This window comes from Hemiscyllium ocellatum, chromosome 28 (assembly GCF_020745735.1).
Source record: "Hemiscyllium ocellatum isolate sHemOce1 chromosome 28, sHemOce1.pat.X.cur, whole genome shotgun sequence".
Classification (NCBI taxonomy): domain Eukaryota; kingdom Metazoa; phylum Chordata; class Chondrichthyes; order Orectolobiformes; family Hemiscylliidae; genus Hemiscyllium; species Hemiscyllium ocellatum.
The window spans coordinates 3025384-3044155 of NC_083428.1; the positions used below are offsets into that span (position 1 = coordinate 3025384).

General features: G+C 44.1%; 1 protein-coding gene across 1 annotated transcript in view; it reads right to left on the reverse strand.

Moving 5' to 3' along the window:
* The window catches only part of LOC132829197 (uncharacterized), a 57836-nt gene that overhangs the window by 32031 nt on the left and 7033 nt on the right, over positions 1-18772 (reverse strand). Inside the window, exons 3-5 of the mRNA XM_060846567.1 lie at positions 17153-17324; positions 10407-10457; positions 7190-7300 (exon numbers count right to left, since the gene is read on the reverse strand). Of these exons, the coding sequence (XP_060702550.1) occupies positions 7190-7300; positions 10407-10457; positions 17153-17324 (334 nt within the window). The remainder of the gene's footprint in view (positions 1-7189; positions 7301-10406; positions 10458-17152; positions 17325-18772) is intronic.

The following is an 18772-nucleotide window of genomic DNA, read 5'->3' on the forward strand; positions in this document are numbered from 1 at the left end:
CTAGGCAAATCCCGATAACTGAGGACCTTTAACTGAAAAAAATGAACTTCAAGGACTTTTCCTGAACCTTTCCAAGGCCACTCTCTCTGGTAAATACACAGCATTGTCAATATGTTTGATGAAGTCCTTGTGCAAATAGGGACATGTTTTGTATTGTTTATTTAATTGTCCTTTAAAGTAATTACTGCTTTAATGACAATCTCATAAATCTGGTCAGAAGATTCCAGGGTGGAGTACAATAACAGACCCTCTGCCTGCTCAGATAGATTTCAATCAGCTCAGACTTGATTCCATTAAAGTACATCTGACCATATTTGTATTGGAACCATTTGCAGAAACAGTCTCCATGGGTGGGAGAGTATTTGTAGAGTAAGAATAAAAAAAGTGTGAGTTCACAATTCCATCAAATTTCCAAAGTTAAAAATCACACAACACCAGGTTATAATCCAACAGGTTTACTTGGAAGCACACGAGTTTTCGGAGCGATGCTCCTTCATCAGGACAATCATCTGATGAAGGAGCGTTGCTCCGAAAGCTAGTGTGCTTCCAATTAAACCTGTTGGATTATAACCTGGTGTTGTGTGATTTTTAACTTTGTACACTCCAGTCCAACACTGGCATCTCCAAATCATCAAATTTCCAGTTTGTGAATTTGAATGTCAATGGAAAAGGAAACCTTGAAAGAAAGCAATTTTCTTTGTCTTTTTATTCCCTTGTGGAACAAGGGCATCACTGGCTACTCCAGCATTTATTGCCTGTCCCTAAGTGCCCTTGAGAAGATAAGGATGAGATGTCTTCTTGAACTATTAGACCACAGCACCCTTAGGGAGTGAATTCCTGGGTTTTGACCCAGTAATACTGATGGAATGGCAATATATTTCCAATTCAGGATGGTGAATGACTTGGAGGGGAACATGCAGGAGGTGGTGTTCCCACATATCTGCTATCCTTGCCCTTCCAGATGGGAGTGGCCATGGATTTGGAACACGCCGATTAGGGAGCATGAGCGAATTTCGGCATTGCATCTTGTAGTTAGAACATTAGGTTAGATTAGATTCTCTACAGCGTGGAAACAGGGCATTCAGCCCAACCAGTCCACACCGATCCTCCTAAGAGTAACCCACCCAGACCCACTTCCCTCTGACTAATGCACCTTGCACTATGGGCAATTTAGCATCGCCAATTTACCTGACTTCTGGATTACTGGTGCTGGAAGAGCACAGCAGTTCAGGCAGCATCCAAGGAGCAGCGAAATCGATGTTTCGAGCAAAAACCCTTCATCAGGAAAGAATTACCTGACTTGCACATCTTTGGACTGTGGGAGGAAACCAGAGAAACCTGAGGAAACCCATGCAGATACGGGGAGAATGTGCAAACTCCACACAAACAGTCGCCCAAGGCTGGGATCCTGGTGCTGTGAGGCAGCAGTGCTAACCACTGAGCCACCGTGCCGCCCATGTGTGCTGCTATTGAGTATTGTTGGTAGAGGGAATAGAAGCTTGTGAGTGCAATGTTAATCAAGTGGGCTGTTTTGTCAGGATGCTGTTAAGCTTCTTGAGTGTTGTTGGAGCTGCCCCCATCCAAGCAAGTGGGGAGTATTCCATCCCACTACTGACTTGTGTCTTGTAGATGGTGGACAGGCTGTGGGGAGTCAGGAGGTGAGTTACTTGCAGTATTCCTCATCTTTTATCTGCTTTCATAGTCACTGTATTTACTATATATGATGAGTCCATTCAATTTTTGATCAATGGTAAACCACAGGATATTGATAGTGGGGGATTCAGTGATAGTAATGTCTTTGAATGTCAAGGGGCGATGGTTAGACTTTCTCTTGTTGGAGATGGTCATTGCCTGATAATTGCGTGGTGTGGATATTGTTTGAACTTGTTAGCTCAGCTTAACCTTGACCAAACTTTGCTACATTTGGCCATGGATTATTTCAGCATTTGAGGAATCGCAACAGGTCTGAGCATTGTAAAATCATCAGTGAATGTGTCCACATTAGGCCTTATGTTGGAGGGAAGGTCATTGATGAAGCAGCTGAAGATGGTTGGGCTGAGGACCCTAAGGAATTCTTCCTGGAGCTGATTTGATTTATTATTGTTTGTGTGTACCAAGATACAGTGAAAAGCATTGTTTTGTGTGCTATCCAGGCAAATCATACCTTATATAAGTATGTCAGGGTAATAGAACAGAATACAGAATATAGTGTCACAACTACTGAGAAGATGCAGAGAAAGATCAACTTTAATATATGAGAGGTTCGTTCAAAAGTCTGATAACAGCTGGGAAGAAGCTGTTCCTGAATCTGTTGGCAGGTGTTTCAAACTTCTATATGTTCTGCCTGATGGAAGAAGATGGGAGAAGTCTTTGATTATGTTGAGATCAGATTCCCTACAGTGTGGAAACAGACTGTTCGGCCTAACAAGTCCACACTGACTCTCTGAAGAGTAACCCACCCAGACCTATTTCCCCTCTGACAAATGCACCTAACACTATAGGCAATTTAGCATGACCAATTCACCTGACTTGCACATCTTTGGATTGTGGGAGGAAACCAGATCACCCAAAGGAAACCCACGCAGACATGGGGAGAATGTGCAAACTCCACACAGACAGTCGTCCAAGGCTGGAATCGAACCCAGGTCCCTGGCATTGGGAGGCAGCATTAAGCCACCATGCTGCCCATGTTAGCTGCTTCCCCAAGGCAGCAGGAAGTACAGATGGATGGAAGGCTGGTTTGTGTGATGGACACGGCAGTATTCAAAACCTTCTGAAATTTCTTGTGGTTTTGGGCAGAGCAGTTGCCATAATGAGCTGTGATATTGTGATAAAATGTTTTCTGTGGTGCATCTATGAAAGTGAGAGTCATTGTGGAAATGCCGAATTTCCCTAGCCTTCTGATGAAGTAGACGAGTCGATGTGGTTTCTTCAATGGGGATGGACCAGGGCAGATTGTTGGTGATATTAACTCCCAGGAACTTGAAGCTCTTGACCACCTCCCCATCAGTTCCATTGATACAGACAGGGGCATGTCCTCCACTCCACTTCCTGAAGTCAATGACCAGCTCATTTGTTTTGTTGACATTGAGATGACTGACCTCCAACAACAACAATCATCTTCCTATGAGTCAGGTATGACTCCAACCAGGGGAAAGTTTACCCCCGATACCTATTGATTCCAGTTTTGCTTGGGCTCCTTCCATGCCACGTTCAAAGGTGGCTTTGATGTCAAGGTAGACAAGCAGGAGGCTGGAAGAACACAGTAAGGGATGTCACGGTCCCCTCTGGAATTCAGCTCTTTTATCAATGTCTAAAACAAGGCTATAATGAGGTCAGGAGCTGAATGGCCCTGACAGAACCCAAACTGGGCGTCACTGAGCAGGTTATTGCTGAGCAGATGCTGCTTGATAATAGCACTGTTAATGAGCCCTTCCAATACTTTACTGATGAAGACTAGACTGATGGGGTGGTAATTGGCTGGTTGGATTTGTTCTTTTTATGTATAGGACATAACTGGGCAATTTTCCACATTGTCAGGTAGATGCCTGTTTTGTAACTGTACTGGAACAGCTTGGTTAGGGGTGTAGCTAGTTCTGGAGCACACATCTTCAATACCATTGCTGGGATGTTGTCAGGGCCTATAGCCTTTGCAGTATCCAGTGCTTCAAATCATTTTTTGATATCACATGGAATCAAATTGGTATCTGTGATGTTGGATACCACTGGAGGAGACCGAGATGGATCAACCACTGGGCACTTTTGGCTGAAGATTGCTACAAATGCTTCAGCCTTGTCTTTTTATACTGAGGTGGGCCTGTTCCACATTGAGGATGGGAATATTTATTGAACCACCTCCTCTTGCGAGCTGCTTAATTATCCAACCGTTCACTGGAAGTGGCAGGACTGCAGAGCTTAAATCTGAACTATTGGTTGTGGCGATTACTTACCTCTATCTATTACTTGTTTATATTGTTTGGCACACAAGTGGTCCTGTTTGGTGCTTCACCAGGTTAACGCCTCATTTTTCAGGTTTGCCTTGTGCTGCTCCTGGCATGCGCTCCTGCACTCTCCACTGAACCCGGGTTGATCCCCTGGTTTGATGGTAATGGTTAAGTGGGGGATATGCCGGGCCATGAGGTTACAGATTGTGCTGGAGTACAGTTCTGCTGCTGTTGATGGCCCACAGCGCCTCATGGATGCTCAGTCTGGAGTTGCTGGACTGTTTGAAGTCTGTCCCATTTAGCACGATGATAGTGCCACACAACACGATGGAGAGTTTGCTCAGTGTGAAAGTGGGACTTTGTCTCCACTAGGACTATGTGATGGTCACTTTTACCGATACTGTTATGGTCAGATATATCTGCAGCCGGCAAATTGCTGAGGATGAGGTTAAGTATCATAGCATCATAGAATCCCTACAATGTGGAAACAGGCCATTCAGCCTAACAGGTTCACACCGACCCTCCGAAGAGTAACCCACCCAGACCCATTCCCCAACTTATTATATTACATTTGCTGCTGACAAATACACCTAACATACACATTCCCAAACACTATGGGCAATTTAGCATGGCCAATTCACCTAATTTGTACATTCTTGGATATTTTTCCCTCTTGTTGATTCCCTCCCCACCTGCTGATGACCTGTCCTAGCAGCAATGTCCTTTAGGACCCGATCAGCTCGATCTGTAGTGCTGCTGCCAAGCCACTTTTGGTGGTGGTCATTGATATCCCCAACCAGAGCATATATGAATTAATTAGCCAAGGGAATACGGTACATGGTAATCAGCAGGAGGTTTCCTTACCCATGTTTAACCTGGTACCATGAGGGATCAGGGAGCTCTGAGTCAATGTTGAAGACTCCCTCCCCCAAACTGTACCTCTCTGCTGGATCTGTCATGCTGCTAGGACAGGACATATCCAGGGATGGTGATGATGGTGTCCGGGACATTGTCAATAAGGTATGATTCTGTGAGCATGGCTGTGTCAGCTTTTTGCTTGAATAGTCTGTGATTTAGCTTTCCAAATGTTCGGACTAGCCCCCAGATGTTAGTGAGGAGGATCTTGTGGACCTGACAGAGCTGTTTCTGCTCCTGTTGTTTTCATTGCTAAGGGAGCTTTACTCTGTATCTAACCCCGCACTGTCCCTGTCCCTGGGAGGCAGTGTAGATTAGATTACTCACAGTGTGGAAACAGGCCACATCGACCCGCCGAAGCGCAACCCACCCATACCCATACATTTACCCCTTACCTAACACTACGGGCAATTTAGCATGGCCAATTCACCTGACCTGCACATCTTCGGACTGTGGGAGGAAACCGGAGCACCTGGAGGAAACCCACACAGACACGGGGAGAATGTGCAAACTCCACACAGTCAGTCGCCTGAGATGGGAATTGAACCCGGGTCTCAGGCGCTGTGAGGCAGCAGTGCTAACCACTATGCCACCGTGCCACCCACAAATGTGTAGAGGGAGCTTTACTCTGTATCTAACCCCTCGCTGTCCCTGTCCCTGGGAAGATTTGATGGGGACAGTGCAGAGGGAACTTTACTCTGTATCTAACCGCATGCTGTCCCTGTCCTGGGAGTGTTTGATGGGGGCAATGTAGAGGGAGCTTTACTTTCAGTTAAGAGAGTAGAGGAAGTTCTGTACCTAACCCTGTGCTGTACCTGCTGTAACATTACTTGATTATTTTTATTAGAAAGTATCTTCCAGATCATTTCCAAAGAAACTTTATCTCCAAAAAAGTTTATTTTCAATGTGCATATTATAGAAACAGAAGCAAAACTTGCATTTCTATCACAGTTTTTATAATTACAGGACATCCCACTGAGTTTCATGGTAATTATGAAGTTCTGTTTGTAATGCAGACACTGTAGTAACATGGTGGGGGGGAGGGAGGGGGGGGAATGTGACGACCTTTTCTTTGCACAGCAAGATTCAATAGACTGCAATGGCGTCACTGAGGAGATAATCTTTTTGTTGTGACTATGGTTAAGGATTAAAATGTTGGCCGGTGTGCCAGGAGGGCCTCTCTATTCTTCTTCAAAGTCATGCCACAGAGTGCAGACTGGACCCCAGCCTGATATCCCAGCTGGGAGCCAGTGTCGCACTCTCTCGGTACTGCTGCTGCGAATCTCAGTAAGAGTTATGGACCAGTACTGTTGGACCAATACTTGTACCATACTTACGTTATCCAGAATGCACTGAACTAATAGCACGTGATGGCCTATTTGTGTGTTATTGCTGGACTTTTAATCCAGAGACCAAGGTAATGTTCTGGGGACACTGGTTTGAAACCTGCCATGGAGTTTGAATTAAATAAAAATCTGGAAATAAGAGACTATTGATAACCATGAACCCATTGTTGATTGTTGTAAAAACCCATCTGGTTCATTAATGTCCTTTAGGGAAGGAACCTGCCATCCTTACTTGGTCTGGCCTACATGTGACTCCAGACCCACAGCAATGTGGTTGACTCTCAACTGCTCTCTGGGCAATTAGGGATGGCCAATAAATATTGACCCAGCCAGTGACACCCTCATCCAGTAAATGAATGAAAAAAAACTACAGCTCAGGCTTCCAGGATAACTGGGAGCAGCAAACTAGATACTGAAAGTGTCAATCACCATCCTGACTTGGAAATATATACTGTTCCTTCAGTGTGGCCGGGTCACAATCCTGGAACTCCCTCCCTAACTGGATTGTAGACTCCACCCAGCACATGGACTGCAGCAGATCAAGAAGGCAGCCCACCCTCTGCAGGAAAAATAGGGAGGGGCAATACATGTTTGTCTAGTCAGTGATGCTCACATCCCAGGGGAGAATTATCAAAACATGTAGCCAGAAATTACAAGTCACACTCCTGAACATGGTCGTTGTTGTTTTTGGAGAGGGTGGGAGTGCAGTTGGGTGGGGGGGGGGGCGGGGGGCGGCCTCGCACATTCCCTTCTTACAGAGACAGCTTATTAACACTCTAGCTGCCTCCACTGAGTGAGATTCTGGTAGCAACCCAGAGTTTGTACACATTACACCCACTAAAAGTAAAATCACAGGAATCACAGAATTGTTAAGGGGTAGGAAGAGGCCATTCAGCCCTTCATAATTGCTTGTGGTTCTAAAAATTGATGTCTAAATGCAAATGTTCCCATTTTCCTCTCTGTTTTTGAGTTGGACTTTCAGTAATTGCCTTTGAAGCTCCATTCAGAATCATATTCTTGGATTCGCTGTTTGATGTAGGAGAGTTTATTCTTCAAATACGTACATCGGTCTTTTTTCTCCATGAAAGCAGGGTCCTGTTTCATAAAATAAACTTTCGTTAGAGGAAAGGAAAGTTATCACATGGATTGGGAAGTCAGCTCAAATATGTCTTTCTGCCTCAGTGAATGTTTTCAGAGAGGGAATTAGAATTAGAAACGGAGTCAGCTGTAGCCAACACTTTCTCACCTCTGTGTAAGATCTTCTCTACATTGGGGAGACAGGACACCTACTTGTGAAAAGTTTCAGAGAACATCTTCGGGACACACACAAAACAACCCCACCACCCCATGGCTAAACACTTTAACTCCCCCTCCCACTCCGCCAAGGACATGCAGATCCTGGGCCTTTTCCACCGGCAAACCATTACCACCTGACACCTGGAGAGGAACTCCTCATTTTCTGCCTTGGAACCCTCCAACCACACGGGATCAATGTGGATTTCACCAGTTTCCTCATTTCACCTCCCCCCACCATATTCCAGATCTAACCTTCCAACTTGGCACCACCTTTTTGACCTGTCCTACCTGTCAATACTCCTTCCCATCTATCCAATCCACCCTCCTCTCCAACCTATCACCTTCACCGCCACCTTCATCTACCTATCGCACTCTCAGCCCCCTTGCCCCACAAGCCTCATTCCTGAAGAAGGGCTTATGCCTGAAATGTCAATTCTCCTGCTCCTCAGATGCTGCCTGACCCGCTGTGCTTTTCCAGCACCACACTCTGGACTCTGATCTCCAGCATCTGCAGTCCTCACTTTCTCCTGAGTGTCAGGTAGCCTAGTCTCAGATCCCAATCCATCATCAACACTGTTAGCACAGTCCTGAGCAAGTATTGGATTGAACCTACAGAAGTGTGATGGGTTGAATGGCCTCCTCTGTGCCATATGTATTCAACATATAGGACCTGGTGTGAATGGGATCAAAGGTAATGGGGAGGATGCAGGATGAGGCTATTGAGTTGCACGATCAGCCATGATAGTGATGAATGGTGGAGTAGGCTCAAAAGGCCAAATGGCCTCCTCCTACTCCTATCTTCTATGTTTCTATAAATTTTCAATGTTTCCAAGAAACTCTGATACAACACAAACTGGATGAACCCAAATGCAGGGGATAGAGATAGCTCAAGGTCTGATAGAATCAACAGACAACCTGAGCTCTCAAATGTTCCTGAATCATTTGTATTTTCCAATTAATTTAAAGCTTCTGTCTAAGGGCAGAGTGGCTGTTGGGTCTTAGGAGCAGCAATAGACCATTCAGCCCATTGAGTCTGCCCTACCATTCACTGAGGCTGACAGCTGATCTGATCATTCTCACCTCACTTTCCCGCCTTTTCTCCAAAATCCTGCCTTCCTCTTACTGATTAATAATGTGTCTCTCTCTGCATTGGCCAGATCAAGGCTCAAAGCTAGTGCACAATTTCTGGTTGATCAATCCCTGACCCAGGTAATATTCTGGGGGTCCATGTTTGAATCTCACCATGGCAGATGGAATTTGAATTCAATAAAAATCTGCAAAGAAAGGCCTAATGATGATCAGGAAACTACTGTTGATTGTTGCAAAAAAAAAATCTGTTTCATTAATGTCCTTTAAGGAAGGAAGCTGCCATCTTTACCTGGTCGGGCCTACATCACGGTGGCACAGTGGTTAGCATTGCTGCCTCACAGCGCCAGGGACCTGGGTTCAATTCCCGCCTCAGGTGACTGACTGTGTGGAGTTTGCACGTTCTCCCCGTGTCTGCGTGGGTTTCCTCCGGGTGCTCCAGTTTCCTCCCACAGTCCAAAGATGTGCGGGTCAGGTGAATTGGCCATGCTAAATTGCCTGTAGTGTTAGGTAAGGGGTAAATGTAGGGGTATGGGTGGGTTGCACTTCGGCGGGTCGGTGTGGACTTGTTGGGCCGAAGGGCCTGTTTCCATACTGTAGGTAATCTAATCTAATCTAATGTGACTCCAGACCCACAGCAATGCGGTTGAATTTCAAATGCCTTCTGGGCCATTGGGGATGGGTAAGAAATGCTGATCTAGCATTTATTAGGTGAGACAGAATACAGGAAAGAGAGTGAGCACCTGGTGGTGTGGTGTAAAGATAAAAATCCTCCCATAATGTCAGAAAAAGGAAAGAGCTGGTCATTGACGTCAGGAAACAAGGTGGAGGGGCACAGCCCTGTCTGTATCAATGGGGCTGAGGTGGGGATGGTCGAGAGATACAACTTCCTGGGAGTGATGATCACCCACAATCTGTCCTGGCCCACTGACGTCGATGCAATGGTTAAGAAAGCACAACAACGTCTCAACGTCCTCAGAAGGCTAAAGAAATTCAGCACGTCTCCATGGAATATTACCGATTTATGTCAATGCACGATTGGAAGCATCCTATCTGGTGCATTACAGCGTGGTTTGGCAACTGCTCTACCCAAGACCACAAGAAACTACAGAGAGTTGTGAACACAGCCCAGTCCATCAGACAAACCAGCCTTCCATCCACAAACTCCATCTACCCTTCCCACTGTCTCAGGAAAGCAGCCAATATCATCAAAGACCCCACCCACCCCAGTTATACTCTTTTACAGCCTCTTCTGTTGGGCAGAAGATATAAAAGTTTGAATGCACATAAAAACAAATTCATCTTCTTTCCCATTGTTATCTGACTTTTGAACAGACCTCTCATATATTAATCTCTCTCACTCTCTCCCTAACACTGTATTCTGCGCTGTTTTGCTACACTGAGGCAATTTGTACGATATGATCTGCCTGTATAGCACACAAAACAACACTTTTCACTGTATCTTGATGCATGTGACAACAATAGAATCAATCCATCAATGCCCACACCCCATGAATGAAAGTAAAAAAATCACTGACATCATTGCCTACACTGCCTGCAGTGACCAATCAGATAAGAAGAATCAATTCCAGACATCCAAATACAGAAGGTGTCATCATTCCATTTTTTAATCACCTTCTTGAATCTGATTTTCTGCTGAGTCTAAAATGAGTTTTTCTAAAATGAGTTTAGATGCAGATCAGCCACAAGATAACTGATTGGTGGAACAGGCTGAGGGCCTAGATTCTCAGTCCTATTTGTTACTGTTATTACTCCCTGTCCATCTTGTGAACATGCTGGTGTGACAGTGAATGCTTACATTGGTTTTCTCCTTGTAATCTTTAAGGATCTTCATTATTCGTTTGTGTTCCTGGAAAGGGAGAGGATAGAGTTAGAATATGAGAAGGTTCATAGATTGGTGGCAGTATCGGCCTTTAACAGCACTGCCTGGTATGTCACTGGATAATTCTTTGGTTCAGTCACATTTGTGAACCTGAACTGTACTCAGAGTGTAACTGCCTGGGTGTCCCCGTGACTTTAACTCTCTTAGTTAATTCCTGTCACTGTGGGATACTTGGGGAGAAAACCTGAGGAAGGGTCACTCAATCCGAAATGTTAACTTTGATTTCTCTCCACAGATGCTGCCAGACCTGCTGAGCTTTTCCAGCAATTTCAGTTTTTGTTTCTGACTAACAGCAGCTTTTGCAGTTTTTATTTGGAGAGAAAACCCTTTGATTTCTCCTTCTTTTGGCCCCTTCATCGTTTTTCTCTCTCTCTCCAGCACAGATATTGTGTTCTCTCTCTTTGTTGTCCATCAGAATGCTGTCAGTGGGTAAATGCAATACCTCTCAGGTTATTTAGGGGTGAAGGCCAGTTGATCTCTGACTGGACATTAGTAGGTCTGTTATAATTGATGTTAGCAGCCCTTGGCCTCAGGCCCAGATTGGAGATGGAGCAAGGAAGCAGAAGAGGAGTTAGTCAAGGAGCTCTCATCCAGTTAACCTTTCCAGATGCTGTGGGGTAAGTGGTAGCATAATGGTAATGGACTTGATTGGTAATCCAGAGTTTGCATTACTTCTCAGGAGGCAGGGTTTCAAATCTACCCGGGCCATGTGATAAATGGTGAAATTGGAATGTGATATCCTAATGGTGACCATATAACCGCTGTTCTAAAAAAAACACCCAGTTCACCAATGTCCTTTAGGGAAGGAAATTTCCATCCTTTGGTAAGTCCATAGCTCCCTGAAAGTGGCAATGCAAGTGATTAAGGTGGTAGAGAAGGCATATAGCATACTTGTCTTCATCATATGGAGCACTGAGTATAAAAGTTGGTGAGTCATGTTACAACTGTGTAAGACTTTAGCTAGGCCACATTTGGAGTACTATGCATAGTTCTGGTTGCTACCTTGGGAAGAATGTGAAGTCTTTGGAGAGGGAGCAGAAGAGTTTTACCAAGATGTTACCTGGATTGGAATGTATTAGATATAAGGAGAGGTTAGACCAATCTGGATTGTTTCACTAAATCACTGGAGGTTGAGGAGCTACCTGATAGAAATGGATAAAATAATGGATAGGGGGAGATACTGAAATCTGTTTCCCAGGGTGAAATATCAATTACTGGGGATATAGCTTTAAGGTGAGAGGCGTAAAGTTTAAAGGAGATGTGTGAGGAAAGTATTTTACACAGAGGGTGGTAGGTGCCTGGAACGCTGCCAGGGGACATGGGAGAGGCAGATACAATAGCAATGTTTAAGAAGAATTTAGACAGAAATATGAACAGGCAGGGAATAGATGGACATGGACCATATAAAAGGCAGATGGGAATTAGTTTAAAATGGCATCATGGTTGGCACAGACATGGTGGACCGAGGGGCCTGTTGCTGTGTTGTATTGTTCTATGTTTTATGTTCTATGTTTACCAGGTCTGACTCCAGGCCCGTGGTAATGGTGACTGCCTTCTGTCTATTTCAGAATGGGCAATTAGAGTTGGCCTAGCCTATCCCATGACAGATTTTTAAACAAAATGTCAGATGCAAAATCTGGCAGTAATCTGAGACCAAGTATTGTTCCATTAATCACAGCTTCAACTGATGCTGTAAGTGATTGTTGGCACTGTTTGGGTACTCCACTTCAATAGGAATTGGCACTACCAGCTGTGCCGTGGACTGTGCAGTCTGCCAAGTAAAGCCCTTCCTCAGCATTCTTCAATAAACTCTCAAACTCACAGCAACTGTGAGCTTTTGGTAACCAGTGGAATATTTTTCAATCCTTATCAGCTCTTTATCAGCAGCTTAGAGACCATGAAACAGAAGCAGAGAGTTGTTAAATATTTGCTGCTAACAGATGGTGTGGGTGAGTCCCTTGCTCGATGCACAAACATTAGGTCCTGACTCATCATGGGTCTTTCTCTAGCGCACACAGCAGAAAGGCGAGAGGAGTCCTGTGTTTCCTACCCTGAATTACACAACCTTGGAAAATCTCAAAGCGCTTTACAGCTAATGGGATACCCTGGGAAATATCACCACTGACACGAAGCAAAAGACATGACAACCAATTAATTACAGACCCAATCCCATGAATAGACAAGAGATAATGTCATCTAGTCAAAGGATAAACATTGGCCAGCAACTGAGGGAAACTCCCTGCTGGTCCACAAAACTAAAGCCCATCAGATCATTTACATCTACCTGAAGCAGACAGACTGCATTGAGCATCGCACTTGAACATCTCACCTCAGTTCAATACCGCTATCGGCCTCAAGTATTAACCTGGATCTTGGAAGCAAACAATCCAAGTTCCTTATTTGAAGAAGCAGCCCTGATCAATATTTACCCCACTGCCCTGATCATTATTTACCCCGATCAATATTTACTCCACTGCCCAGATCAATATTTATCCCACTGTCCCGATCAATATTTTCCCCACTGCCCCGATCAATATTTACCCCGATCAATATTTACTCCACTGCCCAGATCAATATTTATCCCACTGCCCCGATCAATATTTTCCCCACTGCCCCGATCAATATTTACCCCGATCAATATTTAATCCACTGCCCAGATCAATATTTACCCCAATACACCAATCAATATTTTCCCCACTGCCCCGCTCAATATTTACCTCATTGCCCCAATCAATATTTTCCCCACTGCCCTTATCAATATTTACCCCAATACACTAACCAATATTTTCCCCACTGCCCCGATCAATATTTTCCCCACTGCATTGATCAATATTTACCCCAATGCATCGATTGATATTTTCCCCATTGCACTGACCTGATCAATATTTTCCCCATTGCCCTGATCAATATTTACCCCTTGACCAGCAGGTTATCTGGTTATTTTTTGCTGATTGTGGGAGTTCACTGTGCACTTATTGCTTGCTGCATTTCCCTGGTGTTCACTGGTGATTAGACTTGATGTGGAGTAAAGAGCTTTGGGATGCTCTAAGGTCATGAAAAGCACTGTCATGTTTGACTTTTTAACTTTATTTGTTTACTTTTCTATGTTCATACTGAGAAGACTGTGGTGTTGAACTTTTAAACTGATTTTTTATTTTTCCACTTCAGTAACTAAGATTTTGTGCGAGGGTACTTTATACCTAAAATGGCGCTGCATGTGGTGCCATTATACATTTCATCGTACCTTTGCATCCTGTATTTGAGGACACGTGATAAAAGAACCTAAATCTAAATTGATCAAAATGCAAATTTCTTTTTGTTCTCTTCTAACAACTGTCCACAATTTCCAGACAGTGTTAGTGGCTGTCTTTGGGAGCAGGAACCCCAGATTATTCTTTCCCTCTGTATCTTACGATTCTGAGGCCAACTGTAGACTTTCTTGTTTTCAAACTAATGAGACAATAAGAAACTAATTAGAATGGGAGGCTTCCCTCAGGACGGGATGCAGGTCTGAGGGCTAGGCTATTGTAGTCAATCTATTCTTATAACTTCCAGGACAGCTGGCTTCTGATGAGTTACACCCAACAGTTAGACGTTAAAAAACAACAATACGTGATCTGAAACAGTCACAGACTTTTCAACAGTTGGTCCTGCAATATCTCCATCCTGTGAGTGACGAGGAATTCCAGACAGCCTGTTGGAGATTACAGCTCAGTGAAAGTGTCTGGGCAACAAATCTGGCTTCCCTGATGCAGCAATTTGGTGTTCTGCACAGATTCTACACACAGACATTGGGAATTGAGAAGGGCTATCGATACCAGGTGAGCTGTTACTGTTCCCCACATGCACTGAACTTAATGGCAGGATCAAAACTACGATTGATTCACTGAAGTCGGTCTAGTATCTTAAGAGAGAAATCAGGAGGGCAAAAAGGGGACATGAGATAGCTTTGGCAAATAGGGTTGAGGAGAATCCAAAAGGTTTTCACAAATACATTAAGGATTAAAGGGTAACTAGGGAGAGAATAAGGCACCTCAAAGATCAGCAAGGCGGCCTTTGTGTGGACCTGCAGGAGATGGGGCAGATACTAAATGAATATTTTACATCAGTATTTACTGTGGAAAAGGATATGGAAGATATAGACTGCAGGGAAATAGATGGTGACACCTTGAAAAATATCCATATGACAGAGGAGGAAGTGCTGGATGTCTTGAAACACATAAAAGTGGATACATCTGCAGGACCTGATCAGGTGTACCCTAGAACTCCATGGGAAGCTAAGGAAGTGATTGCTGGGCCTCTTGCTGAGATATTTGTATCATCGATAGTCACAGGTGAGGTGCCGGAAGACTGGAGGTTGGCTAACGTGGTGCCACTGTTTAAGAAGGGTGGGAAGGACAAGTCCGGGAACTATAGAACAGTGAGCCTGATGTCGGTGGTGGGCAGGTTGTTGGGGGAATTTCTGAGGGAGAGGATGTACATGTACTTGGAAAGGCAAGGACTGATTCAGGATAGTCAACATGGCTTTGTGCGTGGGAAATCATGTCTCACAAACTTGACTGAGTTTTCTGAAGAAGTAACTAAGAGGATTGATGAGGGCAGAACAGTAGATGTGATCTATATGGACTTCAGTAAGGTGTTTCACAATGTTCCCCATGGGACACTGGTGAGCAAAGTTAGATCTCATGGAATATGGGGATAACTTGCCATTTAGATAAAGAACTGGCTCAAAGGTAGAAGACAGAGGGTGGTTGTGGAGGGTTGTTTTTTAGACTGGAGGCCTGTGACCAGTGGAGTGCCACAAGGATCAGTGCTGGGTCCACTACTTTTCATCATTTATGCTCACATCCAAATCATGTATATAAGAGGTATAGTTAGTAAGTTTGCAGATGACATCAAAATTGGAGGTGTAGTGGACAGCGAAGAGGGTTACCTCAGATTACAACAGGATCTTGATCTGATGGGCCGGCATCTGGTCGGCATGAACAGGTTGGACCGAAGGGTCTGTTTCTGTGCTGTACATCTCTATGACTCTATGACTCTATAACTCTATAACAGTTATTATTTTCTGATCTTCAGATCAATTCTGTCTGGTCAGAGCAGGTTTACTGGAATTTGATTGATCTCTGATCTTGGCACAAGGGAAAGGGACTGAGAAAGATAGAGGGAAAGGGAGAGTGCAATAAAAAGGGGGAGGGAGAGGACAAAGTAAGTCAATGGACAAAGCAACAGACGAGACAATGTAAGTCATTGAAACTATCAAAATTAGTTGTTTTTGCTCTGTTCCAGAGTAATGGTGTTAGATATCCTGGGAAATAGAATACAATAACAAGGGAGTTATGTTAACATTTTATAAACCACTGATTTGGTCACAACTAGAGTACTGGGGACAAGACTTTAAGAATGGTGTGAAGCCATTAGGGACAGTGCAGAAAAGATTCACAGGAATACTTCCAGGGTTGACCTTCAGTTATATGGACAGACTGAAGAATTTGGGACATTCTGGAGTAGAGAAGGTTGAGAAGAGATTTGATTGAGGTGTTCATGAGGGAGTGTGGATAGAGTAGTCAGGGTAAGACTGCTCCTACTGCTGGAAGGTTGGAAACAACGGGCAGAGAATTAAGATAATGGCAAAAGAAACAATGGAGACCTGAGGAGGAACTGTTTCAGAAAGTGAGTGATTCGGGCCTGAAATGTATCGCCTGAGGCAGATTCAATCAGTACTTTTAAGAGAGAATTGGATTATTATCATAAAAGGGAATATGTTGTGAAACCTGAAAGGGTTCAGAAAAGATTTACAAGGATGTTGCCAGGTTAGATGGTTTGAGCTATAGGGAGAGGCTGAATAGGCTAGGGCTGTTTTCCCTGGAGCGTCAGAGGCTGAGGGGTAACCTTATAGAGGTTTATAAAATCATGAGGGGCATGGATAGGATAAATAGACAAAGTCTTTACCCTGTGGTGGGGCAGTCCAGAACTAGAGGGCTTAGGTTTAGGGTGAGAGGGGAAAGGTATAAAAGAGACCTAAGGGGCAACTTTTTCACGCAGATGGTGGTACGTGTATGGAATGAGCTGCCAGAGGAAGTGGTAGAGGCTGGTACAATTACAACATTAAAAAGACGTCTGGATGGGTATGTGAATAGGAAGGGTTTGGAGGGATATGGGCCAAGTGCTGGCAAATGGGACTAGACTAGATTGGGTTATCTGGTCGACGTGAATGAGTTTGACTGAACGGTCTGTTTCCCTGCTGTATATCTCTGTGACTATGAATGCAGGGCCTTAAGGAGCACACTGGGGCGTAGCATGCGGCGAATTGCGCCTTGATGAAGCTAGCACAGTTAGAATGGGCTGAATGGCCTTTCTCTGTGGAATTCGAACTCTGGCTAAGCACATTTTATGGAGGTTTCATCAAACATCTTTTTCTTAAAGAACAAATAAGCGGAGGTGATCAAAGGAAATGAAAACATTTAATTGTAACCTCTCTCTGATTTTTCTCCCTTACTGATCATTGTCGTGTCCTCGAGATAGATCCCTGATTTGTAGAAACTTCAGGATAATCCTGGAAGGTTGGTCACCCGAACCTGGAAAGGGAAGTGGTTTGTGTTTGAACTGACCCGCTGACCTGTGACTTTGCTGTGCCACTACTGACCCAGTTACTTACTGACCTCTGAACTCTCGGTGTAGCGAGGCAGTTTTTCAATGAGAGCCTTCAGCTCTTGGAATTTCTTGTTGGCCAGGTGTACCTCAGTGTGTAGTTCCCTGTATTCTGCATATTGGTCGTTAAACACTCCTTTATATCGCTCCCGTTCTTCTGCAGACTCAATCTTTGGGTACTTCCTACACAAGAACAAAGAGCAGTTTGCTGATGGTCAGTGCGTGAGCTCACTCTCAATTGTGCTGTGACATCTCACTGTATTATTAATGATTCTGTATGATTAATGATGAAGGCATTGATCGGTTATAATCAACAACAACAACTTGTATTTATATAACAGCATTAATCTGCTTAGGCTAAAATATAATTCAAACCTGGCAGTTAACTGTCAACCATCAGTAACTGTTCCATTCACCACAGCATTGTCTCTACCAGAGTCCCCTTACCCACCAATCAGCATTCTCCTCTCATATAAAATCGATTTAATTATAGACCAGTGAGCCTTGCGGCGGTTGTGAGTAAATTACTGGAAAAAGTTATAAGAGATAGGATTTATAATTATTTAGAGAGGAATAAGTTGATTATGGATAATCAGCATGGTTTTGTGAAGGTAGGTCGTGCCTCACAAACTTTATTGAGTTCTTTGAGAAGGTGACCAAACAGGTGGATGAGGGTAAAGCGTTTGATGTGGTGTATATGGATTTCAGTAAAGCATTTGATAAGGTTCCTCATGGTAGGCACTTGCAGGAAATATGGAGGCATGGGATTGAGGGTGATTTAGTGGTTTGGATCAGAAATTGGCTAGCTGTAAGAAGACAGAGGGTGGTGGTTGATGGGAAATGTTCTTCCTGGAGTTCAGTTACCAGTGGTGTACCACAAGGATCTGTTTTGGGGGCACTGCTGTTTGTGATTTTTATAATTGACCTGGATGAGGATGTCGAAGGATGGGTTAGTAAATTTGTAGACTACGCTAAGATCGGTAGAGTTGTGGATAGTGCTGAAGGAGGTCGCAGGTTACAGAGGGACCTGGATAAGCTGCAGAGCTGGGCTGAGAAATGGCAAATGGAGTTTAATGCAGAAAAGAATGAGGTGAGTCACTTTGGAAGGAGGAACAGGAAAAAAGAGTTCTGGGCTAATGGTAAGATTCCTGGTAATGTCGATGAGCAGAGGGATCTTGGTGTCCATGTTGCCACCCAGGTTGGTCACTGCATTATAGGAAGGATGCCAAAGCTTTGGAAAGGGTTCAGAGGAGATTTACCAGGATATTGCCTGGTATGGAGGGAAGGTCTTATGAGGAAAGGCTGAAGGAGCTGAGGCTGTTTTTGTTAGAGGGAAGAAGGTTGAGAGGTAACTTAATTGAGGCATATAAGATAATCAGAGAGCTAGATAGGGAGGACAGTGAAAGCCTTTTTCCTTGGATCATGATGACTAACATGAAGGGACATAACTAAAAATTGAGGGGTGAAAGATGTAGGACAGATGTCAGAGGTAGTTTGATTACTCAAAGAGTAGTAGGGGCATGGAACGGACTGCCTACAATGGTAGTGAACTCGCCAACATTAAGGGCATTTAAATGGTTATTGGATAAACATATGGATGAGAATGGAATAGTGTAGATTAGATGGGCTTC